This window comes from Camelus ferus, chromosome 19 (genome assembly GCF_009834535.1).
Source record: "Camelus ferus isolate YT-003-E chromosome 19, BCGSAC_Cfer_1.0, whole genome shotgun sequence".
NCBI classification, from domain to species: Eukaryota; Metazoa; Chordata; class Mammalia; order Artiodactyla; family Camelidae; genus Camelus; species Camelus ferus.
This window is the reverse complement of record NC_045714.1, coordinates 3,148,627-3,174,749: the sequence shown is the minus strand read 5'-3', so window position 1 is coordinate 3,174,749 and position 26,123 is coordinate 3,148,627. Positions and strand designations below refer to the sequence as shown.

The following is a 26,123-nucleotide window of genomic DNA, read 5'->3' as shown; positions in this document are numbered from 1 at the left end:
TCCCCCACCCGACCCCGAGCGTCCAGGGTACCGTACCAGCAGCTGGTGGAAAGAACTGGTGCTGGGCTGGGGCAACCAGAATCAGCTAAGCGGCATCATTGGAGAGGACAAGCTAACTCCAGCCGAGGAGCCTGCCTGGGGTGCTCACGGAAAGCAGAGGGAAGACGACCAGTGAGGCGAAAATTGGTCACTACGCACTTTATTGACTGGCTACCCCCGTTTAGAGACCTGAGCCCCTCGAAGCTGGAGAGGGGAGGTGAGAGCTGAGAGGGCTCCCGCAGTCTGCCTTGTAGAAGCGGCGTTCGGGCGCCAGGTTCACGGATAGAGAGGCGCCCTACAACCCAGAACACGCTCCTGCAGTAAACCCTGCCCCGGGAAAGACTGCGCTAACTCCAGCTTAACGTCCTCTTGGGAACCTAGCAGCACGCGCCTATTTCCAGATTTCCCGGAGTCCCCAGCGACCCTCATAGCGGCAGTGAGACCCTGCACGGAGCTGGAGAGACCAGTTTAGCTGGAAACAGCTGCCGGATTCGCAGCTTCCCGCACGGAGAGCATCCCCTGATCTCCCGAGGACACCTTTGCAGCTGGGAGTAATTCCCCAATTGGCTGCTGCCTTCGGGGTGCAGCGCGGACAACTGGGAATGGAGAAACCTACAGAGCACCCTGAACGCGCGAACGCGTCGGTTCTGGGCCCCATGCCCCGGCCTCCGTTGGCTATACAGGCAGTGACCTTGACCCTGGTTCCCCTCGTGTGCGCCGTGGGCATGGCAGGCAACGCCATGGTGGTCCTGGTGGTGGTCTGGAGCCGCCACATGGTCACACCCACCAACTGTTACCTGGTGAGCCTGGCCACCGCGGACCTGTTGGTGCTCCTGGCAGCCGGAGTGCCCACCGTGGCCGAGGCGGCATCTGCCCGTGTTTGGGTCTTTGGCCACGCAGGCTGCCTGGGCATCACTTATTTGCAGTATGTGGGCATCAACGCTTCCACAGGTTCCATCACCGCGTTCACGGTGGAGCGCTACCTCGCCATCTGCCGTCCTCTGCGCGCGCAGGCTCTGTGCACGGTGCCACGGGCCAAGCGCATCGCGGCGTCGGTGTGGCTGGGCACCGGCGCCTACTGCATGCTCTGGGTCTTCCTGGCGGACACGCGCGAGACCTCGTACGCCGACGGCGTGCAGGTGCAGTGCGGCTACCGCGTGTTGCGCTCTCTCTACCTGCCCGTCTACTTCCTGGACTTTGCGCTCTTCTACGCGCTGCCCCTGGGCCTGGCCACCGTGTTCTACGAGCTCATAGCGCGCGTCCTCTTCGCAGGGCCGCTGCCTCCGGGCGATCCGGGACGCTGGGGCTCTGGGCACCAGGGTGGCCCCACTGGCCAAGAGCGCTTCTCTTCCCGCGGCATCAGAGGTGCCCTCAACTCCCGGAAGCAGGTAGGGACCTCCCTCATTCGGATGCCTGTACTGAGCCAGCAGACTGGTGGATGCAAGCTTGAGCTCTTCCGGAGTCAAACTCAAGTTCAAATCCCGGTTTTGAGAGACATCACTTCTGCCTTTCTGAGCCGTAGTTTCCTCTCCTGTTGTGTGAGGTAATGGCAGTGCCGATCACGTTGGAGTGTCCACAGAAATGGCCTAATCCATTTAGAGTCAGTGTCACAAGCTAGACGCTAAATTCATGTTGGTTTATTATTAAACTTCCTCAAAGACTACCTGCACCATACCTGTTACTCTCCGTCTTCTACCTATGGGGAAACAGGCTCAGAGAGGGGGAGTGACTTTCTCAAGACCATATTACTCCCTCAGACCCTAAAGCTGCCTCAGTGCTCTGGGACAGTCTGAGTGCCCGGGAGGAGGATGGGTTCTGGGGAAATGGGGGAGAAATCCAGCATTTACTGGGCACTTACTGTGTGCCTGATTTGTGATGGTTCCTGATATTATCCTTGTTTGGGAGGTTTAATATCTATTTTTATGGATAAAGAGACAGGCTTGGAAGGGACAAGGGAACAAGAGAGGTGACACAGCAAGGGAGCTGGGTGCAGGAACCCAAGCATTGTATCCTCCACCCCCGCCCCAGCAGAGTGGCGTCCCCAGGGTTTTCCAGGAGGAGAGTTTTCTGGTCCCAACTGATCTTTATGTTCAGCCTTCCACCCCCACCCTCAGCTCTTGGGGGCGGAGGGAGGACACCTCGTCCTGGCTGAGTCACTCCTGAGTCAGGCAAGGGCTCTCTGCGGCATCTCCCTGCCTCTCTGTTGGGCACACTGTAGGGGGCTCTTCCAGCTGCCCCAAACAGCCCCTTTGGTTCATCCTGCTTGCAGGCACCTTAGCTCAAAGCAGTTTTTAGAGGCAAGAGGGCAGGACATGGGCTGAGCAGGTTTGAAATATTAACTTTTGGGTCCAGACAAAAATGCAACTCCTTTCCTTCCACTGGCTTGTTTACTACTGTTTACCACCTTCTGGCTCAACCTGGAAGGGATCAACCTTCTGCCTAACCTATGGTTTAGGTGAAACTTCTGGTGGTGGAAAGAGTATTCCAGACCTGGTTCTGGTCCCTCACATTGCTAATGTCTTGCTGTGTGGCTTTGGTAAGTCACGTCACCTCACTGAGCTTTGATTTCCTCCTCTGTAAAATGAGAATAATTATAGTGCCCATCCACCTCAGTGGTTGGTGGTGAATATTATAAATTTGGCATAGAGTGAGTATTTGATATATGGTACAACATATTATTATTGTTTTGTTGGGGCATTAATGTCTTTTTTGATAGCTGGGGAGAGGGTTTATGGACCGAGTGTTCCTTTCATGCCTAAGAGAGTCCTTGCAGAATGCAATGTACAGTTCCAACAGGGAAGAGGCATTAGAGGAAATCAGAAAGCCCAGTGTAAGGTGGAGATTAATAATAATAACAGCAGCAGCAACTAACACTTATTGAGTATTTGCTGTGTGCCAGGCACTGGTCTCAGTGCTTTACACAAGTTTCCATTTTGAATTTTTACAACTCTAACAATGGAAACTGAGTCACAGAGAGTCTGCCCAAGATTACAGAACCAAGGTTTGAGCCTCAGCAACCTGGCTGTAGATCAACCTTCTATCACTGCTATCCAGTATTTATCACCCAAATTAACCTAAAGGGATGAAATGGGATCTGAATTTGGTAAAATCAGGAGCCAAGGCCTATGAGGTGATTCTGAGATTTCATGGTTCCTGGAGACTATCAGAGCGCAGAAGTTTATTGACTTAGCCAGAGCCTAGCCTCTTAGGATTGGTTGCTCAAAAGAACCAAACTCATGGACCCTGAGAAGTAATCATATGCTGGAACATTCCAGGCTAGCTTCTTTCTTGACTGAGAATGTTCTCTCTCCTGTATTCTCCAGAGCTGATTGAATATATCCAGGGTTTTCTGGACAGAACCAGTGCCAGGACTATTTGAGCAATTTAAGCTCCAGTAAGTGAACTTTTACTACCCACATTTTGGTCTCTGAAGGGCCACTGAGGACGCCAGGATTAAGGGCACATGGGCGCTGCAGTCCTCCCCGGTGTTAGGGATGTCCTGTCTCCGTTGACAGATGCCCCTGTGACAATTTTGTACCAGAATTTAGAATCTTTTGGAACACATTCTAGTGTGTACCTCCTCTAGGAGGCTTTATTTAGTCTAAACTGTCAGGGAATCGCTGGCCAAAATCTGAAGAGTTAGGAAGTGAACAGGGGGGAGTGGGGCAAAGGCGGTCAAGGGCAAAGGCAGGAAGGAGTGTCAGGAGGGAGGGAGCGGGGTGCGTGAAAGAGCCGGAGGTGAGCACGCGGCTGGGAAGGCTGGGCAGAGGAGGACGAGGCTGGAGAGAGAGTGGCATGTTGAAGGCAGGACGGCTGGTTTGTGGTTTGGGGACCCAGGGTTCTAACCCAGCTCTGAACCTCGTGTGGTTGCAATGGTAGTCACAGAGGTTATGTTAGCAGCGGTAGGACAGCAGCAGTGATAACCCACATGGCACCTATTACCTGCCTGGCGCTGCTCTGCGTTCCTTGATGGCATTGACTCCTTCATCCTCACGTCCACCTATGATGGCGGCAGTACTGTGTCTCCATCTTACAGAGCAAGAGACTGACGCTCAGCAGATGAATGAATTTGCTTCCAGTACACAGTGGCCCATCCAAAGGCTTTGGAGGTGGACAGAAGCTGGGGGGCTTCCCAGTCAAAATGACTTGAGCAGGGCAGGGAAGGGTGCATAACGGTTTACCAGGTGAGGATGGAGTTGGAGGGAGGGCACACATGAGGGCACAGCTCAGTGAAGCCCGGATGCTCTTTTGGATCACTCTTGCAAGCTCACAGGGAGAGCGGGCACCCAGGATTTTCCCTTGGCACTCATGCCTTCCTTTCTTCCTCTCTTACCTGGCAGGTCACCAAGATGCTGGTGGTGGTGGTGGTCCTTTTTGCTCTGCTGTGGCTGCCCTACCGCACCCTGGTGGTGGTGAATTCCTTCCTGAGCCCCCCCTACCTCAACCTCGGCTTCCTTCTCTTCTGCTGCCTTTGCATCTACCTGAACAGCGCCATCAACCCCATCGTCTACGCCCTCATGTCCCAGCGCTTCCGGGAGGCCTTCCATGGGCTATTTCAGTGCAGGCTGACCCAGCCCAAGCTCCCAACCCAGGAGGCCACCCTTGTTTACTGCCCTGTCATCAAAGACTATTCCCAGCACAGACTGCGTTCTTGGAAGGAACCAGGGAGCCTGATGTCCAGACAGGGAGGGGATCCTGGCACCTCAGGGTAAAGCCCATCCTCTTAACCCTACTGAGTAAATGGTTCTCTGTGCATTTGGGGAAACATGGCTGTTGGAGGAGAGAGTGGTGTCCAGGGCTGTTCGGTAAAGGTGCACAAGTTTTGCACTGCACAAACCTAGAGGGTCACTGTTCATTTCCCCTAAAAGGAAGGATTTGGGTACCAAGGGAACCAAGATAAAGAAGGTAGCATTGAGGTGGGAAGATGGGGCAGAAAGGGAAATTAGGGTCAGATGTGCCAGAGGGTGTGTGTGTGTGTTTTCAGTAGTCTAGGCAGCTGTAGGACCTCAGCAAAGTATTATTGGCAAGGGGGTCCTTTTAGGGTCTCCACTTGCCATCCAATAGGGCTCAGGAAAGACTCAGAGACCTCTTACAGCATGGGTTAGGGTAAGAGGATTTACTGTGTAAATAATAAGCTTCAAGTTTACGGTCAGGGAGGAAGAAAATGAGTGGCTCCCCCATCCTACCATTACCCCATGGAGAAGATTGAGGGGCCCTGGGGGACCTTACTGGACTCACAGTGTAAGTTTTGTTTTGGTGGAGGGATTGCACCCCTTCTGCTCTCCCTTCCTATCAGGAGCAAGTCAAAGCATCCTCATCAGTGAAGGGACACAACAAACTGCCTGGACACCAGGCAGAATGGACGGGGGCTGCCTGTGCTTCACAGGAGTTAACTAGGAACTCCAGCTGCCCCGGGGTCATTGGGAACCATGGGAAGGTTCAGTCCCTTCTGCTGAGGAAAGGACCTCTGGTCTCACGGGTGCTAAGAGGAAAGCTCTTCCCCCTCCATGACTTAGGCAGCCCCATGAGAATGTCTGGGGAGACGACGCTGCTCATTGCACACCAGGCTTTTCTTTGGGCATCATCTGTAAAGTGACATGGGTGTATAAGAGAGCCTCAGTTGTATTAGACATCTATCACTCATTCATTCATTTTGGTTACCTGACTTCTGAACGTCCCTTTTGTATATGAGAAATTATCCACTTTGTGAATCCGGCTAGAAGGCAGGGCAGCTTCTCCTGTTAAAGAAAGCTGAAGAGCCGGATACTCATTTTCTCTGTTCCTTGCCCCTGGGGTATGGGCCACGTGACCTGGGCTCAGCCAATCAGATGCCTCAGGACTTGAATCTTCAGTGACTGATTTAAATGCACGGGGAGAGTGCTTTATGTATATTAGCAACAGCAACAGTGGTACCTGTGATTCAGTGGCAGTGGAATCAGTAAAAGCAGTGACAGCAGTGGGCTAATTTCCCAAAGGAAAATTGAAGTACTTGTTTAACAGAAAAAGGCGGATAGATGTCAGGAGGACCAAACATAAACAAAAAAGCCCACAACAATCCATAGCCTCCACATGAGTTGACCCAGGTTTAACAGCAGCAGGAGCCTCTGCCAAAGCAACAAAGTTCATCTTGATAGTCAACGAGCGCCGGTCCATGCTAATACTGTCACCTAGTAGCCAGAGTGGAAATTGCATTATCCGGTATCTGCCTGCCGGTCTACCTTTTTTACGTAACAATTTTCTTCCTCATACCCAGCCTCCCTCCAGCCATCCTGGCTCTTCTCTCATCACCTCCTCGCCTTTCCCCTCCCCTCCCCGTACACTATCCTCACTAATTCATCACTTCTGAGCACAGTCCCTGAGCTCTGTGCTGACAGGATTGAGCCATGGAAATGGGGACTTGGGAAGCTACAGAACTCAAACCCCATTCTGCGCTCTATCACTTTTCCCTGTTTCCCGCCCTCATTCTGGCAGTATTTTCCCCTCTATTTTTTAAAACCATTCATTAAACAAATGTTTATTGGCGCACCACCTAAATGCTGGAATCAGCCTGAGATTCACCATCTCCACCTTAAATTCAGTGCTGGGATTTCTACCCTTGCAAGACCCACTTATGTCCCATTGCCCAAATAACTCTGAAGAGAGATGTCCATGCACATATCAAAGTAAACATGAAGTCCTAATTAATTTTATTCTAATAGAACTTAATTTTATTAAATAGAAGATTGTAGGATGACGTTATGTTCCCCTAAAAGATAAAGTTTTAACCGCTCTGTCAATGTGACCTTATTTGGAAATAGGGTCTTTTCAAATGATCAAGTTAAGATGCGGTCATTAGGATGGACTGTAATCTGATGTGACCGTGTCCTTACTTAAAAAAAAAAAAAAAAATAAGGCAGAGGGGCGCTAAATTTGGACACAGAGACAGCCTCCAGAACTGTGAGACAATAAATTCCTATTGTTCAAGCCACCGAGTCTGTCATACCTTGTTAACTGCAGCCCTAGCAAACTAATACAGATGCCAAGATGGCAGAAGGAATGATTGTAGGACAGGCAGAAGTTACTGAAACACTAAGGAGATTTTTAAGAAGGGAAATACATCAAAAATAAAATCAGACATAATCGAGGCTTCTAGGCTCTTTCTTTGGTGATATTCTCCAATGATGTTGAGTGGGAAAACAGTAGAAAGAATAAAGGACTTATACCTCTGGTGTTCATAAGAGGAATTTGGGAGAAAGATAAGGATTTTGGTATCATCAGCATTTTGGAGGACATTTCATAGTCTGTAATCTTCGCTTCTCATCTACAGTGTTCGGTGAAGTCAATCTTGCAACGTTTCTTTCCGTATTAATGGCTCCTAGCAATCAACCAAGCTGGGTCATGAAAGCAAGAAGTTTATCTAGAGAGGTCTCAGCATTGGGAGGCGGTCGCGGTGCCTTATGGGGGATGTAGTCTGGAAAGGCGTCAACCGCGCATTGGGAAACCGGGCATGCCTCTTCTGCGCATGTGCCGTCCTGGCTCTCTACCTGGGTGCTCTTTCCTGGTTTCCAGACTCTCCCTGGGGTGGGTCCTGCGGCCTCCGGAGCCCGTCGATCCGCCGTCATCTGGGCCTGGTGGTGAACTAGGAGCGAAGCGGGGGCACTCCCAAGTTAAAGCGCTGGCGGGGAGCTCCGGGCCCTCGGGGGCTGGAGGGGAAGGGGCTGGGTGGAGCTGGGCTCGTCCGCGTAGCGTTGACGCGCGCTCTCCCCGCCGCCCTCTCCATGGAGGCCCCGAGGCGGGTTTCCCATGGTCCCGGAGAAAGGCAGCGAGGGCAGGGCTCCCGACCTGCAGGCCTCATTGCGGGCGCTCCCTGCAGCCCTTCTTTGCCTGAAGAAGATGCTCTGTGAAGGTGAAAGGCTTGTGCATCCAAACGGCTAAAATCTGATCGATCCCCAAAGTTCCGCTGATGCACTTGGATAGCAGACTGCCCGGCTGGTTTGAAGAGTACTGGAGGACGGCAGGGAAGTGGGCGAAATTTTAATATAGAAGCTTACATTATAATCATATTAGTTGTTTTATACTAAGCATTTATTAGAAGAAAGAGGTGAGCTGCAGTTGAAAGGAATGACCAGGGTGCAGATTTGACTGGAAACGATTTCAGGGGGCTGTGGGGTGGGGGGGACGTTTGAAGTTTTAAGAGCATGATTTTTGGGTTCAGGTCAGGTCTTGCCATAAAACACTGCATCCCAGGGCATGTTATTTAGACTAATCCTGTTTCCTCATGTGTGACATGAAGGTAGGAATAATATTTCCCTTACAGGGTGAAGAGCAAACCCATGGTATAATACACCCTCGATGTGTATTCCTTGCTTTCAATGTTACAGAGAATTTTTAGAGCTCTCATTCAGCCCTCCCAGCCAGGCTGTGAAGTTGGTATGCCACCCCTATTGGAGCACTTTTTTTTTTAAATTGAGGTATAGTCAGTTTACAATGTTGTGTCAATTTCTGGTGTACTGGAGCACATTTTAAAACCTCATTCACCAGAGAGTAAGGTGATTTATTCTCTGGTGAATGAAATGAGTTTTGAAATGAGATCTGTTTTACTCCCAGTCTCATGATCTTTGTAATATACATTCCCCTCTACCTACACCTGTTAGGTTTTCTCTGGCATGATGACTTGCCCTGTGTGTGCCCTAGAAAGCAATTATACTCTGTATTTTGATAATCAAACCATTGGACTTATTTTCCTTAGGTCCCAAGGCATAATCAAGGCTTCTAGGCTCTTTCTGCCTCCTGCAGTATTGTCTCACTCCTCAGTAGCCTTGATTGGAATTTAGAAAAGGCACTTGAACCTTGGAACTCCCAAGTGCAGATTCCAGCTAATGGAAATGTGACTGCTACACCCAGGCTGAAACAAAACCATCCCAGTGAAGTAAAAAGCGGAAGACTCCAAGAACAGAAATCTCACCTGGAAGACCATATTCCTGAACTGAAACTTCTCCCTAGGATTTTAGGGCTGAGACAAAAGAATTCCTGAGAGGAGGGTATTCAAGTTACTGGGCCAGAATTTCTCTCTCTGGTGTGAGCAAAATCTGGGTGATTGCACCATATCCAGAGACCACTGATTATTGTGACTCAGCAAACCGTCAGTTCACCTTTCGAAAGAAAGATGTGAGTTGCAATTGAAGGGAACGGGCAGGGTGCAGACTTGTCAGGAAAAGACACGTCACTGGTGGGCTTATGAGGGCGTGGGTTGGAGGGAAGGGGTACCAGGCATAGCTAAGGAAGTTATTTCTCATAACTTCCTAAACACATACGTGTCATCTCCTGCCATCTCCACGCTGTCTTTCTCTTCATTCTGACTTGCTCAAACCGTGTCCATCACCTCGCATGGGGTTTACTGAATTTACTTACAAGGGAAATACCTTACCCAGTCATGCAGTTTGCTAGTGACAGAACCAAGAATTGAACTCAGGTCTCTCAATTCCCAGGTCAGGGCTCTGTCCTCCACCACATTTAAGTTAAAAACACATTTTTTAGCTAAAGATCCTCTTGTGAAACTTCAACTAAAGGAGACCAAACAAAAAGATTAACATCTTAAAGCACTTGTGTTCCTTCTTTCTGAGCTTCTCTCAGATTCCTTGATCTCAAGTGGCTAAAAAATATTAGTAGGAAAACAGGTAAATGATATAAAGTCAGTATTTCCCCAGGCCAATAAATATTTTAATCCTAGCATCAATTTTGACACTGGAATAGTGTTCTAAACTTTGTAGATACTAAATTTTGTTGACCCAAATCTCCTATTATTGGACTCAGAGGTTACTTTAAAAATTTGCAAAGTCACGAGTTGATAATTATTCCATAGAATAATTCCATTGTTTACATTCACTCAGTATAAAAAGTTCTGTGTGATCGTTTCAGAATTAAGATTCAGAATTGTTAATATGAGATAAGCCTCACATTGGTTATTAGTATGGTTTCCCATGTCTATTATTATTACCATTTCCATTTTTATATGTAAACATTTTCTTAGATGATCTTAAATAAGTAACACAGGGGCCATCTTGCCAAAAACAGCTGTAAAAGAAATGCAGCGGGTTTCCACGGCAGAGCAATGATAATTTCCATTGTTTCCTAAACACGCCCCAACTTTTACACTCCTGTTTTAACCATGTGATCACCACTCTGTCCTCTCTGTCCTCTGAGCTTCAGAACCGTATCTCCAGCCACCAGCTGGCCATCTTTGCTTGTATCCCCCACACACTGGAGCACAGTGTCCTAAACAGCAGTTCCTTCGCTTCCCTTGCTCAATTCTCTTTTTGTTTTGTTTTCCTAATCTTAGCATGTGATTCTCCCTAAGTAATCTGGACCTTCTGCCTCCCATGCACAATGAATCAGTGACCCCCTGCTCTTCCGCCTTATCATGTAGGCTGGGCTCCGTCCGTCCACTCTCACTGGAGCTGCCTGTGGTTGTGTCTCACCGTGGTGACCTAGTTTTCTTCCCCTCCAATTTGGCCTTTAAGCCATTTCCCAGTTTTCTAGAGTTGGGGACCATAAGTATTTTCTTTAAAGGACCAGTTAGTAACTACTTCTGGCCTTGCTGGCCGTATGCTCTATGTCAAATCTGTCCGGCCCAGCTGTGGTGGTATGAAAGCAGTGCATAGGTAACGTGTGAGCAGATGGAGTTGGGTGTCGGTGGACTGGGTTTGGCCCACAGGCTGTGGCATGTTGACCCCTATACTCTAGAACCTTGCTTCCGAAATGCAGATTTGATAACAAAACTTACAGTCCTTGTTGACAAAGCTCTCTTTATGGATCCCTGTTATTTACAACAGTGGTCTCCAAAGTGGAGGGTAGGGAATACCCCAGGGATCCCCTGGGCTTCCATTCACCTCAGATTAAACATATTGTTTCAGAGATTGGTTTCATTTGAGGACCTGGCTGTGGACTTCACCCAGGAGGAGTGGCAGCGCCTGGACCCCACTTAGAGGCTCCTGTGCAGGGATGTGATGCTGGACAACTACAGCCGTCTCATCTCAGCAGGTGAGCACCACTTCCCTGGATCACTCCCAAGAGCATGTACTTGCTCTGGGTCACAAAAACATGTTGACTTTAATTATTTAGCCTTGAGTGTCAGGGGAGAAAGATGATTAAACCCTTTCCGGGAGTCTAAGTGTTGTGTGTGCTCAGTGCCCCCCACCCTCCCCCCAGGTGTTCCAGCTCTAATGGCATCTTCACCACACAGCTTCTGAAGCTGTACCTTCTTCATCTTTCAGTTTCCTAAAGTCCAAAGAGCTTGGTCAACGTTCTGTATCATTTCCCATTAACAGGGTATCCTGTTAGCAAACCAGGTGTGGTCTTCAGATTGGAGCAAGAAGAGCCCTGGACAGTAGAGGAATTCTCAAGGTAGAACCCCCCAGGGGAGTGATAACTGAGCAGGTAGACGCCAGTGGAAGGGAGAGCTCCACCATGGTGGTTCATGGTCACAGCTGGTATCTTTGTAATGCTTCTCAGGAATCTCTTTCTGTAGGCTCTAGACTTTGGGAAGTAATTGAGGACAAGTGACTGTCATGCTGTAGATACTTAATATGCTGTCCCTGAATAAATATACTTCTTTAATCAAAATTTATGAAGATTTTTGCCACGAAGTTGCCTGCTCCCGGTCCACAGTCCCTCTTGCACTGCACCGTGAACTTTATTTCCATGGCACTCTTGCCTCCCTGACCCCACCCCGCATCGTCATAGACTTCTTGTATCATCAGACATTCATAGATCAGTGTCGGGGAAAAAAGTCTTGTTTGATTTGCATGATCGGCCTAGTTGCATTCTGCTTTTCTCTCCATCCTTTGAGAAATCAGTTTCAGTCTCCATGCTCGGTCTCACTGGGTGGGGACTAGGGTGAGACAAACAAGATGCCTCAGGCACAAAACTTAAGAAAACCCCCAGTCTTGGGGTCATGCAGGTGCCCTGGAGGTCATGCCTACCTCACCCTCGTCCCAGCCCTGCTCCTGGTCTCACTGTCTCTCTCTGAGGCTTCTTTCAGTCTCGTCTGACTTATTCAGAACTCTGTCCGCCACACTTGCAGGGTCCCTCGTGCTTCCTGTTCCTTGTGACTGGTTTACTTTTCCCGTGTCAGAGGGACTCATATTTTTGGCTAGTTTCCTCTTCCTTCCATCCTGTTGCTTAGGCTGCGGTGGGTGTGCTTGCTTTTTGTTGTTGTTGTTGTTGTTGTTGTTGTTGTTGTTGTTTCCCCCTAAATCAGTAGGAAATGTTTGCACTTGAAAGTTCCCTAATCCTCAGAAGCTGGGCCTGAAGTCCAGTCCCCCACAATAAGGCATTTGTAAGGAATTCTCATTTCATAGAAAATGTGTCACTGCAGGATTGCCATTAAGTTAGTAGGACATTTTTTCCTATCAAATTCTGATTTCCATAAGTGGGCTTTTCCCCCAAACTCATCCCTGCTCTCTCTGCTACATTATGCATTCTGCCCCAGGGAAGATGAAATGTGTTTATCTCACAGGTAAAATTGTCATATGTATATAAATACACATATGTATAAGTGTATATGTAAATACATGCATGTGTATGTATTGTGTATAGGAATATATCCTTGGGTATAAGTGTGTATGTGTGTGTATATATACGTGTGTGTTTGTATACCAGTCCCACTATTTTCCTATGAAACTTAGTCACTTCAAAGGTTTGGTTGCTATTATGAATGGTATTTTATTATCTTTCATATTAAAACTGTATTCTTTGTCTACATGTATCCCTCAGTTTTAGTACTTTTTTGCTTATTCTTGTGAAAATCATCATTTATTATAAATGGAAGCTGGTGGGCTGCTTTGTATTTTTTGGGTACTTTGTGTGCTGTGTCGGGCACTGGCTTTCTGTCCGGGTGTGCTTCTGCTCGCCCACTTGCTTGGGGCTGTGTGGCAAAACATGGGAACAGGTATAAAAAGAATGGTATAAAAAGAAAGTCCTGCTCGTGACTGTGTCATTTTTAATTACTGCTTTTGTGTGTCATCACACAGATGGGAAAGCTGTGGGTTGGGAAGAGTGTTTTCCAAATCTGATGAAAAATGTAAATCCGTAAATCTGAGAAATTCAGTGAACCCCAAGCAGGATAAAAACAAAACCACGGGGCACATCAAAATCAAATTTCAAGACACATGAAAATTAAAACCAATTTAATAAAGAGAATATCTTAAAAGTAGCCAAAGAAATTTAAGACATTATATACAGGGTGTATTCATTTTCTAGGGTTATCACTTCAAAGTACCACAAACTTGTTCTAATATTTGGTTTTTGACCCCAGTTCCTGACATAGAACTAAATCCCTTGGAATTTCCTGGGTGACAGCAGTGTCTTATCTTCTAATGAAGGTCCACTCTTGGTGGACTCTTGGGTTAGGGAATGGCCATGATCAGGAGCTTGGAATTTTCAGCCCACCTCCCATTCTCCAGAAAGGAGGAGAAGGGGCTGGAAATGGAGTTAATGATCAATCATATTCTGTGATGAAGCCTCCATAAAAATCCCAACAGTATGGGATTTGGAGGGCTTCCAGGTGGAGATGCTGGGAGAGTGACATGCCTGCAAGCTCCAGGCCCCTTCTCATGTTCCTTGCCCTCTGCATCTCTTATCTGGATGTTCATCTGTATCCTTTATCTTATCCTTTTATAATAAACTGGTAAACAGCAGGTAAACTGTTCCCTTGAGTTCTGTGGGCTGCTGTAGCAAGTTAAACTCTAGGAGGGGGTCTTGGGAACCTCTGATTTATAGCCATCCTGTTAGAAGCACAGATGACAACCTGGACTTGGGATTTGAAGTTGGGGGTTGGTGGGGGGCAGTCTTGTGGAAGTGTTCCCTTAACCTGTGGGATATGACACTATCTCCAGGTACAGTCAGAACTGAGATAAATGGTTGGACATCCAACAGGTGTCACAGAATTGCTTGGTGTGGGAAATACCCCCACACATCTGGTGTCAGAAGTGTTGTGACTATGGTAGTGGTGCCGGCGTCAAGGAAAAACATACAGGAGAACTGTTTTTCCTACACACGGGGGTTAAGTCTTTAATGTATCTTTGAGGAGGGACTCAAGTTAACCTACAAACATCCTACTGGATTATATCCTCAAACATAACAGTGAATATATATAAGGAATGCTTAAAAGCAAAAGAAAAAAAAAGTTGTACACACTATGTTAGTGTTTAGATGATATTTTAAGCTTCAAAATAAGGCTTCTCTCTCCATTTTTCAGACCAACAACTCTTGTATGTTTAAACAATGGAAATATGTTTTTTTTTAAATTATAGTTGATTTACAATGTTGTATTAGTTTCTGGCGTACAGCAAAATGATTGTTACATATATTCTTTTTCAGATTCTTCTCCATTATAGATACTGAAAATAGTTCCCTGTACTATTCATTAGGACCTTGTTTATCTGTCTTATATATAGTAATTTGCATCTGCTAATGCCAAACTGCTAATTTATCCCTCCCCACCTTTCCTCTTTGGTAACTATAAGTTTGCTCTCTGTGAGTCTTTCTAGTTTGTAAATAACTTCATTTGTATCATTTTTTAGATTCCACAAGACTTCACTTAGTATGATCATCTCTAGGTTTATCCATGTTGCTTCTTATGTGGTTTTAATATTAAAATCCAATAGGAAATAAAAACAAAAATTTCTGCTGAAACTTTCCAAGGAGAATGTCTTACATAGCCTAACTTCTGCACATTGGCTGTCCTTTTATCCTTTCTTTTTCATTTGATTAGAGACTTATGGCTTATAATTAGTGACAGTTCCCAGGAAACATGGGAACAGGTATAAAAAGAATGTTTGAAATTTCTTATTGGAACCTAGGTTTCTGTTGAGTCTGGTGACAGCAAATTTGGGATACTAGGCTATTCAGAACAAACCGTTCTTTTCTATTAAGTTTCTTTTTTTCTTCTTATAATACAGACTTTAGAAATATTGGAAATTCTTAATATATTTGAAACATAAAATAGTTCCTGCTTAATTTTACTCTAAACCAGAACTTTAAGGACCAAAATTAGGAGTAAGGGGTCCAGGACACAACTTGCTTTCCTCCTTATCCCAGTGATCAGTGTGCATTTTCATAGCTGTATTGATAACTTTTATTTTGTACTCGTTCTTAAACTTATTTCAGTTGCATTTTCAGCTTACATGTAACTTAACAGACACATTATAGTTCTATAGGTTATTTGCAAGAAATGAGCTTGTGTACACACCTTTTCTTAGTGATTAAAAAGCATGTAAAGAATGAACATAAGACCAGGGGCCACATCTGGGGATTACATAACAGTTTAGCTCGGTGGCAGCCACTATAGTACCTGGGAAGGCAGAGAGAACAGATGAGAGAATGACCCTCAAAGAAGGAACTAAACCCATCACTTTTTATGGATTGAGGCCAGTTCTCAAGATACTTGGTAGACTACACCCATCCCACTTGGCTGAACGGGGCTAAGCTGCCACTAATGATTATGGGAACTGATTCAGGAAAGTATAGATTTCTGACACAAGGCCTGAACGGATTCAGCAATACACACCAGTGTTAGCATGTACTGGGAAACTTAGCATCTATTCCCCAAGGCATACAGGAAATCAACTTACTTAAAATAACACTACAAGCACTAGATTCTCCAAGTCCTGAATCCAAGTCCTACAGCTGCTGCAGTCTCTCCGTCTCCTCTTGGGTCTCTCGATAGATCCAAGAGTTGTGCTGACTACTCAGGGAGGCTGGGCGCCTCCAGGTTCTGTCCATGTAGACTAGGAGCAGAAACTGTCTTCTCGCCCACTGATCCACAGCCTTCGGATTTCTCACATCTACCCTCTTAACTCTTTATCCTTTAGCTTGTTTTAAATCATGGTCCACTTTTTGTTTTTCATCATCCACTGGTGAAGTTTCTTCTTCTCTAAGGTTCTAATTCCAAAGAAATGGCTTTTGTTTTCCTTACTTATGCTTAGATTAGGGTTGCATCCTCTCCGTATGAAAGTTTACACCTTTAGAGAGCTACCTCTATTAAAAATATGATTTTATTCATCCAGTGAAAAGAGATAATGAAGAAAACAGCAAAATAAATATATTCTTTTTACTGCACCCTCCAGACTGTCTCTTAGCCCGCTTTCCACCCTAGGAGCTACCTTACCCAGTTCCAAGTTTTGCTTGAACATGTTCAACTGTTTTTACTCAAAGAAGTGAGTCAATATAATACAGAAAGTCCATCTCTGATCACATCTCCCCGTTTCTTCAGCATGCATTTAAATTTCCAAAATATTCCATACAGGATGAACTCATGGAGAAGAATTGGGCTTTGGCTAAAAAAACCTTTCCACATTGATCTCTTTGGCTTAGATTTTCAATTTCTAGGAAAAGCTAAGTGATTTCTAAATGCTTTCCCTCAGTTTCAGGGTTTCTTTTTATCATGAGTTTTCTGATGTCGAGCAAGTTTCGAGTTTAGACTGAAAGCTTTTCCACATTGATTACATACGAAAGGTTTCTCTCCAGTATGGATTTTCTTGTGTTTATTAAGATTTGAACTATTGTTAAAAAGCTTTTGACATTCGTTACATTTATAGGGTTTCTCGTTAGTATGAATTTTTTTATGTCGATTAAGGTCTGAGCAATAGCGAAAGGTCTTCTCACATTCATCACATGCATAGGGCCGCTCTTCAGAGTGAGTTTTCTGGTGTTTAATAACATTTGACTGATGTTTAAAGGTTTTGTCACAAGCATTACATTTGTAGGGTCTCTCTCCGGTGTGAGTCTTTCGGTGTCGAATTAGATCTGAGAAGCGGACAAAGGTCTTGTTACAGTTATTACAGATGTAAAGTTTCTCCCCAGCGTGGATTTGTTGGTGACGATTAAGATCTATGAGCTGAGTAAAGGTCTTTTCACATTCATTGCATGAGAAGGGCTTCTCTCCAGTATGAATCTTCTGATGTTTATTAAGGTTCGATTGGCTTTTAAAGGATTTTTCACAGTCATTACATTTGTAGGGCCTCTCTCCAGTATGCACTCTTTGATGTAAGAGAAACTGTGAATATGGATTGAAGTCCTTTTTGCAGTAATTACACGTGTAATACTTCTTTCTAGTATGAGTTTTTTGGTGTTGAATTTTTTCTGAGAAGCTGCGAAAGGCCCTTGCACAGAATGTACAGGCAAAGAGTTTCTTTTGCGTATGAGTTTTTGGATGCTGAGTCAGATTTGGTCTCTTGCCAGCATGAAATTTCTGATGTACAATAAAGGATGAAAGAAACCTGAAGGCCCTCTGACACACATCACACTTGTGTGGTTTTAGTCCACTGTGTGTGCTCTGATGTTGAATCAGCTTTGAAGCTCTGTTGAAGGTTTTGCCACATTGGTTACATTCAAGGTGTTTCTCTGGAATATAAATTCTTGGGAGCGTTGTAAATGAGGAGTGATGCCTAAAGCCCTTTGCATTTTCATCATATCTCTGGGCTTTCTCTACCTTGTGAATTCGCTGATGTCTAGTAAGTTGTGAGATGCAGCTAAAAGCCATGCTGCAGTCATCACATTCATGGTGCTGAACAAAAGTACACAATTCTCGATGTTTCTCATGGTGAGAACTTTGCCTAAAGGCATTCACAGACTCAGAAAGGGCATAATAATTCTCCAGTGCTGGTTGACATGCTATTGGGAAAACAATATGAGAAAAATTAAAATTAAATCCAGGCATCACAACAAATAAGATAATTAGGTAGTAGAGTAACATGGAAAACCTGATTAAAGAAGCCAGAGGAAAAGGTCTGAAGAAATGGAAAATATAGCTCAAAAATTAGAACAGTCAGAGGAGTAGAAGAGAAGGATCACCACCCCTTAACATAGGTCCCATGAGGGGAAACGTGTTAGACGGTCTACCAACTCCAGATGGCTTAGTATACGGGCACCAGAATCTCTGAAAGAGAGGCGAGAGGGAGAAGGAAGGACCAGAAAGAAAAATAAAGAAATGATAGCCAGAAAATTTCCAAACACATGGAAACTATAAACTCACAGATCCAAGAAGCCCAACAAAGCCAAGCATAAGAAACATGAAGAGAATCACACCAACGCACATCATAAAGAGAACCATGCAACCCGTCAAAAGAAAGCTACAATGGCTGAGCGAATGTCAGACAGGATAGATCTTGGAGCAACAGCTATGTCCAGGGGTAAAGAAGTGCTGAAGACGTGCCTTAATAATATACTTTTAATTAATCAGATCAAATGAGAAATTAAAGAGTATTTGAACTGAATGATGATGAAGACATAATATTTAAGAATTTGTGGGATGCCACTGAAACAGTATTTGGATAAAATCCATAGCACTAAGTGCCTATGTTAGAGAGAAGAAAGGTCTCCAATCAGTGACCTCAGCTTCCACCTTAAGGAAAATACAAAAGGAGAGCAAATTAATCCAAAGTGAGCAGAAGAAAGGAAGTGATAAAAGACAAGACAGAAATCAGCAAAACAGAAAACAAGAAATCAGTACAGAAAAAGCAATAAAACAAAAAGCTAGTTCTTTAAGAAGACCACTAAAATTGATAACCTAGCCAGACTGATCAGGAAAACAGAAGACACCAAGCACCGATCTCAGGAATGAAAGCAGTGACATAACTACAGATTCTACAGCCATTAAAATAGCAGTAAGGGAATGTTATGAACACGCATATAGACAACTGATTTTTTGACAAAGCTGCCAAAGGTAATGCAGTGTTTTCACCTAGGGTGAAAACACATAATTAAAACTACACGAAGGACATTCTCCAAGTACAGACAAACTGGAAATAACCCAAATGCCTGTGAAAAGATGAATGGATAAGCAAATTTTGTATGCCCATACCATGAAATACTATTCAGCAGTATAAAAGAATTAACCACTGATATATGCAACAGCACAGTTAAATCTCAGACTAACTATGCTGAGTTAAAGAAGCCAGACAAACCAAAACAAAAACAGAAAGTATGTACTGTGTGATCCTATTTATATAAAACCCCAGAAAATGCAATCTAGAGTAACAGAAAGCAGATCAGTGGTTGCTTGGCGATGAGGGGACAGGATGGGAGGGTCAGGAGGGAAGGACTGAAAAGGGACACAAGGAACCCTCTGGGGATGATTACTACATCATCATCATGTCTCGACTCTGGGATGGCTTCCCAGGTTTATATGTATTTGTCAAACTTTATCAAATGTATACTTTAAATATGCATAATTTGTTTTAAGTCAATTACACTTTAATCAAACTTTAAAAACAAGAAATAACCCAATAATATGCCAGAATTAAAGTGAAAAGACTGCAAATTGAAAAGCCCCACTGACTGCCAAACAAAATAGAAAAGGAAAACCCAAACCACGTAAAAATATGAGAATAGAAATGAAAATTCTAAAAGCTCCTAAAGAAAGGGTACAGATTACCAATAATGTTAAGAATCAGATTTGATGTTAAACTCTTCAACAGTAGTGTTTTGTCAAGAAGACAATGGAGTAATAATTTCAAAGTAATACTTTTCAAAGACTGAGGAACCTCAAAAAAAAACTTTAAATAGAACTACCATATAATTCTTCAGTCCTACTTCTGGGCTTTTTCATTCCAAAAGAAATGAAATCAGTATCTTGAAGGGATAGCAACACTCCCATGTTCATTGCAGCATTATTCACAAGAGCCAAGTTAGGGAAACAACCCAAGTGTCCATCGATGGATGAGTGAATAAAGAAAATGTTGTGCATATGCACAATGGAATATTATCCAGCCATAAAAATTGATATCCTGCCACTTGTGACAACATGGGTGAACCTAGAGGACATTATGCTAAGTGAAATAAGCCAAAGAAAGGCAAATACTGTGTCATCTCACTTACATGTGGAGTCTTCAAAAAAAAAAAAAAAAAAAGGTTGAACTCATGGAAACAGAAGACTGGTGATTGCCAGGGGCGGCTGGGGCTGGAGGAAATGAGAGATGTTGGTGAAAGGGTGCAAATTTTAGTTTATAACATGGATAAATTCTGGGGGCCTAATGCACAGCATTGTGATTATAATTAATAATATATACTTGAAATTTCATAATATGGACAAGATCTATGTGTTATACATAAAATAATCTAAAAATATGGCCAAAACATTAGAGAAAACAAAAAATATATTAGTGAATGCAAAACCAACATCTGACTAGAAGTGTAGCAGCATTCATCAATGGGGTGAAGGATGGCAGTTCTTCCCAAACTAATCTATGCATTCAGTGGCATCCTGAAATAGCTGTGTTTTTCTTTTTTGAAACCCAACAAATATTCTCAAATTTATGAGAAAATACAGACTCTGAATAAATAGAGTTTTACTAAAAGAACCAAGGCAGGGAGAGTTTAAAGGCACTCAATTTTAAAGTACTAAGTATAAAGTGAAAGTATTAAGACACACTGCAAAGCATCAATGGTAGTATCCATTCCGTGGACAGATAACTGATTCTGAACAAAAGAACCAGTGGGAGTACCTCCCAAGTGTGTGTGCTCCCTAGAAAACTAATAGGAAGAATATGTACTAATACAGAAAGACAAATACATTAATAGAATAAAAGAAAAAGTTCAGAAGATGACTTACCGGTATAGATGCCCTATATGGGGTAAGGATGTCATCACAAATCAGTGAAGACAGGATGGGTAGTTTGGTAGATAGTATTGTAAAAACTGTGTCAGTATCCAGGGAAAATGAGGCTGGTTGCTCTCTTACATTAGGTACAAAAGTAGAAACCAGAGAGATTAATGATATAAATATGAATCTTAAACTTATAAAGTTAGTAGAAGAGTATATGTATTACCTAGGATGGCAGGGCTTCTTAAACAACAACAAAAAGATACTAAGTAAAAGCTATGTCAAAATGTGAAAGGTGTGATTACATCAAAACTAAGGATTTTTGGCCAAGAAAACTTTCAGAATCAACAGACAAATGACAGATTAGCAGAAGTATTCATATATCTTAAACCAAAAAAAAAAATTATTATCTAGAATGTAAAAGAAAATTCTTCAATTTCCACAAAGAAAGAAAAGAGAAATGGGCAAAGAATTCAAAGAGACACTTCAGAAAAGCTTAATACTGAGTGGACAACAAGAATCTCATAGGAGCTTTGTCTTACTACTTAGAGAAATTAGAATTAAAACAAAGAGGTCACATCTTACTATCAAAATGGAACCAGTTAAAATGCAGATAATACCAGGCATTGGTAAGACACAGGAAGAGGACCAAATAATGCTGGTAGACTGTGAAATTAACAGGCATCTGGAAAACAATCTAGGAATTTTGGGAAACTGTTTATACTATGCCCTATGACCCAGAGAAATCATTACACATATTGTCAAGGGAATATGTGAGATTTTGCTCAGAAAGAGTTGTAGCGACATAGCCATTATTAAGGAAAAAGGAATCCTAAGTTCAACGTGGTAGACACATCCTATAGAATACTATATTGCACTCAAAAGTAAAACATGTATATATAACATGTAAAGATCTCAGAAATGGGGATAAATGGAAAGATAAGAGTTTTTACAGCATGCCATTTAAATGACAATACTATGTACAAAACAACTGTGTATCTTATAACAGATGTGTGAGTATCATAGAAAAGATAATTAACTGGCTGTCACGGGACAGGACAATTAATGAAATCATAAGTTACACATGAAGGGGTTACAAAATGATGGATTCTCGAATAGAACAACAGTGGTAGACTATACACTGAAGATTAGGATCAGCTCAGTCTCTGTACCTGACTTCCAGCCCTCCCACCAAATTGTCAGCCACACTGTCTAAATAGTTTTATTCAAATAGGTGTGTATGTGTACCCCGATTTCATTGAAATAAGTATGTATATGGATTATTGTAAACACTCACATACACACCCAAACAAAGCAAACAGATTCGTTTTCTTCACAAGATAATGGAGGAAATAGTAAAATATATATATATATATATATATATATATGTATATATATATATATATATATGAGTACAACTGGATAGAAGAATATGCAGAAGTGCACAAAGATTGAAAGCCTAAGGAAGAAAGAGAAATACATTGATGGAATAAAAGAAAAAGTTTAAAAGTTGCCTCATTCGTATAGATGAACTGACCTGGGGGTGGGAGAGGTGTTTGGCCAGGTTATGAAGTTTCTAAAGAGTAAGAAAGCCCAGAGTTACTTGGAATTCTTGTGAACAGTTCTTAGGAAACCTTTTAACTTTCTTCCTGGGTTCCAGGCCCACTGTCCAGAATGCCTGTGGCTTAGAAGCACTTGGTATTTTATTCCAGTCTTCAGATCTAATGATGTCTCAAGCCAAAATCTTCATCATCTGTGCCGACTTTTGACTTTTTGTCCTTTGACTTTCAGGAGTCTGTAAATGAGCTACCTTCTCTGTTGTGCACTGAAACATAACAGTTTCTTTGAAGTCCCTAGATACTCTTGCATTCTGGCAATTTCTACTCTGTGAATGATGGGCATGTCATCTCTGATTTGATGATAAATTTGATTGTTTTTCTGCTTTGTTACTCTATGTCTAATCAACCTGTTATCTTAATCTAGAGAGAAGAAAATCCCTCTCAACTTTCTTGGGAAAAAAGGGGGTGGGAGGGGAGCTTTTCATGATCCTTTTCTGAGCTAACCTATTCATTGATTCATTCATTCTAATCATTGCTAAATTATTTGACCAGTTCAGCTATTCATACTTCTATCCCTTCATATACCCATTTAAATTTCAAAATCTTACCAGCATGCCATTTAGTCTAAGACTGGAGGTACAGCAGATAGAGTACAGGGAGACAGATGAATGTGGAGTAAAAATCAGGTTTCTTTGGAAGCCCACGGGGGAGCTCCTCTCCTGTCACCTCAGGGGTCCACGTTACTCTGACCAGTTGGGGTGTGACAGCTCCCATTGACTTGTTACTTGTCAGTTACCTGGGCACGGCGCACTTGTCATCTCTCTCCCCACCATCCAGGGCTCCTTCCCTCGCTTCAAAGAGGATATTACTTCTGCCTTATAAGTCCAGTGTCCTGAGAAAAATAAATGACCTTGACCATGCTGTGGTTATTACAGAATTTAGACCCACACTTTTGGTGTGGGGTCTCAAAAATATCTCAGGAGCTGTTCCATTAAAAAAAAAAAAAAAGAGAGAGACCATCTACATTTTTAACAGTCCCCACCTCTTACTTAGACATACAGTAGCCTGAGAGGTATGGTTTTCAAGGAAAGTGTGATGGTTTGAAAGATGATGGGGAATAAAATGAAGCTTCAGTCATCCCAAGGTGAAAATGCCCTTTCCTAACATCACACAGCACTGGAACGTTACTGAGGAATATGGGGTTGAAATTCAGCCAAGCGTTTTCAGGGGCTTTCCAGATATTCCCACAGAAGGAAGAATTCCACCATGGGCAGTTTTAAACCAAGAAGGAAGGATCTCCTTACCCAAAGACACAAGGTAATCACAGTTATCCAGCATCACGTCCATATACAATTGTCTCTCTTCAGGGCTCAGGTGAACCCACTGGTCTGGAGAAAAGACCACAGCCACATCTCTAAATTTCACTGACTCCTGAAATAACAATTTATACTTAATTTGTGTACATGCTTTCATGTGGCCCTTGGTAGGTATCTTTCAAGTGGTCCAAATAGTGCAGCAGACACACACACATACACACAGGTACACACAATGGAAACTGTAAGAAATACATTTTGTCCTTGGAGAGTTTGGTTGGGAAGGCAAAATTACCTCTCTTCGTGAAAAAGTAACAGCTAAAGAAACACATTTGGTGTATGTGTTTGGCTGAGGAGTCAGTGAGCGAAGCTACCATCTGTGGGCTTTATGCCTGGAGGCCTCCAACTCAGATCCCACCCAGGGTGGGTAATAAGGACACTCCTCCTACCTGAACGTTGGGCTGGGACATTGGTCTTTTCCTGCCTTTGAACTTGAACTGAAACACCACTCTTCTTGAGTCTCAAGCCTGCCCGACCTGAGACTAGAACTTACTCCATCGGCTCTCCTGGTTCTCAGCCTTTTAGACTTGGCTCTTCTGGGTCTCTAGCTTGTTGACTACAGACCTTGGGGCTTCTCGGTCTTCATAATCACGTGACTCAGTTCCTTATTATAAGTCACCATATCTGTGTATACAGATAGATAATACATCCTGTTCTGTTTCTCTGGAGAACTCTAACACAATCACTTGTTAAATGCCATACAGCGTGGATTGATAAAGATGGAGATTATAGGGGCTGAGGCGTCAAGGAAGACTTTCAAAAATGAAGTCAATTTGAACTGTATTTTAAGTGAAAGGACAGATGCCTTTGGTTCTAGCCATGATGGAGTAGTTGCTCTGCGTTACCCTCTTGCTGTGGTTGAAGGGCAAAAAAAAAAAAAAAATAGGTAACTGTTTCAAGCCGCTGTTAATACACACTGGAAAGCAACCTGTTCAGGGTTGGACTCCTTGACAGAAGAAAAGCACGTGTCATCCTGGCATTCTCTTTGATGGTATTTCTAGAGCCACAGGGCCAGGACAAAGAACCCAAGTAGACAGCAGTGATCTTGCATATCAGAGTTTGAAGCTTCCAACATAGCTGGGATTTGGAGGGCAGGGTGCTCAAGAGGAAATCCTAAACAGCTGCATGAAAATTCCCCTGGGGTCACTGGCTGACACTGGGACTGCCTGCACAGGGCCAGACTGGTTAGAACAGCTGTTGGGATATGAGGCGAGTAGAAGTGATGGAGGTCACACAGGGCTGGTAAGAAAGTGGGATTCCAGCCAGAGTGGCGGATGGGGTGACTGGGCGTTTGGTTGAGGCCATACACCTGGAGTTCTTCTATATGCAGTGCAGATCTCCTTCAAAAACGAAGGCAGATACAAACTTATCAATTTGGACTTGGAAAATTAAATGACCAGTGACCACAATGGAAATGGAAACTTCTCTCCTAGAAGAAGTAAGGTTTGATAATTTTTTTTCAGTGTGTTGTGGATTCATAATGGTTCCCAGAAAAAGATGCATTGAAGTCCTAACCCCCAGGGCCTCAGAATGTGACCTTACTTGAAAATAGGGTTTATGCAGAAGTAATCAGGTTGAAATGAGATTAGGGTGGGCCCTAATCCAATATGACTTATAAAGGGGCAATCTGGACACAGAGGCAGACATGCACCGAGGGACAATTATGTGAAGAGACACAGGGAGGACACAATGTGAGGATACGGGCAGAGGCCAGGGTGATGCACCGACAAGCCAAGGAACGCCTAAGACTGCCTGCAACCACCAGGAGCCGGGGAGAGGCCCGGAACAGATTCTCCCTGACGGCTCCAAACAGCCGAATGGTATTAGGCCTGTAAATTAGTATTTTAGGAGGGAACTCAGAAGTTAGCAGCTTACCTGTGATATCACCTTTAGGAACGAAAGGGCCATGTTTTTCCTCCTCCTCCTTCTGTTCTCAGGGCAAAGTAGACTCCAGAGAAGTCACACCTTAAAATTGAAGGCAGAAGTGTGTGAGACCAAGGACCCAAACCCCCCCATCCCCACCCCAAATCACGACCACCTCAACCAAATACATAGAGGAAATCAGGAACACATGACAGCCTCCCAACCTCCGCCTGAAGTTTCTCCTCTTTTTCTGAACCCTGCAAGGAGCCCACATGTGCTGCTGCAGCAGCTGGGATTTCAGATACACGGGACCGCTCCCCATGTGCCAGAGCATGCAGCTCTATTTCCCAGACTTGCCCTGAACAAAACTTCCTCTGCCTCCCAGTGGAACAGAGCATGAACTCACCCTCCCAGAGAGGTCAGCCCCAGCACGGCCAGCAAAGCGGGCATACACCTGAGCCTGCTTTTATAGCGCCCAGACCACAACCCAGAATCTTCTCATTTCCCAATCAAGGCCAATCACTGCCTGCAGGACTCGGCCCTTCTGGTCCCAAGTATAGTGGGAATAGGAAGGATAAAGGGATGCAGGATGGCCTGGACATAGCTTAGGCTGGAAATTCCCCAGCCCTCTTACCCATGCCCACTCTGTACCCCAATCGTGGTGTTATATAATACACATGCCACTTGGCACACTTCCCACCTGAATCT

The 26,123-nt window shown here is 44.0% G+C and overlaps 1 protein-coding gene and 2 long non-coding RNA genes across 4 annotated transcripts; all 3 read left to right on the top strand.

Annotated features, from left to right (window-relative positions):
• On the top strand, positions 1–4,751 carry LOC102519250 (thyrotropin-releasing hormone receptor-like). Its single transcript, XM_006187683.2, has 2 exons — positions 1–1,427; positions 4,380–4,751. The coding sequence occupies exons 1-2, from the start codon at positions 642–644 to the stop codon at positions 4,749–4,751; spliced, it is 1,158 nt and encodes a 385-aa protein (XP_006187745.1). The 5' UTR covers positions 1–641.
• A 2,804-nt stretch (positions 4,752–7,555) lies between these two features.
• On the top strand, positions 7,556–14,267 carry LOC106730008. Of its 2 annotated transcripts, XR_004312958.1 has the most exons (4): positions 7,556–8,119; positions 8,768–9,186; positions 10,932–11,058; positions 11,346–14,267. It is a non-coding gene; the product is annotated as an uncharacterized LOC106730008 (long non-coding RNA). The 2 variants fall into 2 exon arrangements; XR_001366427.2 differs by having other exon boundaries at positions 7,557–9,186.
• A 2,437-nt stretch (positions 14,268–16,704) lies between these two features.
• LOC116657774 lies at positions 16,705–25,572 on the top strand. Its single transcript, XR_004312908.1, has 3 exons — positions 16,705–16,714; positions 22,415–22,417; positions 25,232–25,572. It is a non-coding gene; the product is annotated as an uncharacterized LOC116657774 (long non-coding RNA).
• The last annotated feature ends 551 nt before the right edge of the window (positions 25,573–26,123 follow it).

Coding starts and splice junctions, on each gene's coding strand:
- LOC102519250 (XM_006187683.2), top strand. CDS start 642: ATGGAGAAACCTACAGAGCACCCTGAACGCGCGAACGCGTCGGTTCTG. Junction 1,428..4,379: donor CCCTCAACTCCCGGAAGCAG/GTAGGGACCTCC, acceptor CTTACCTGGCAG/GTCACCAAGATGCTGGTGGT.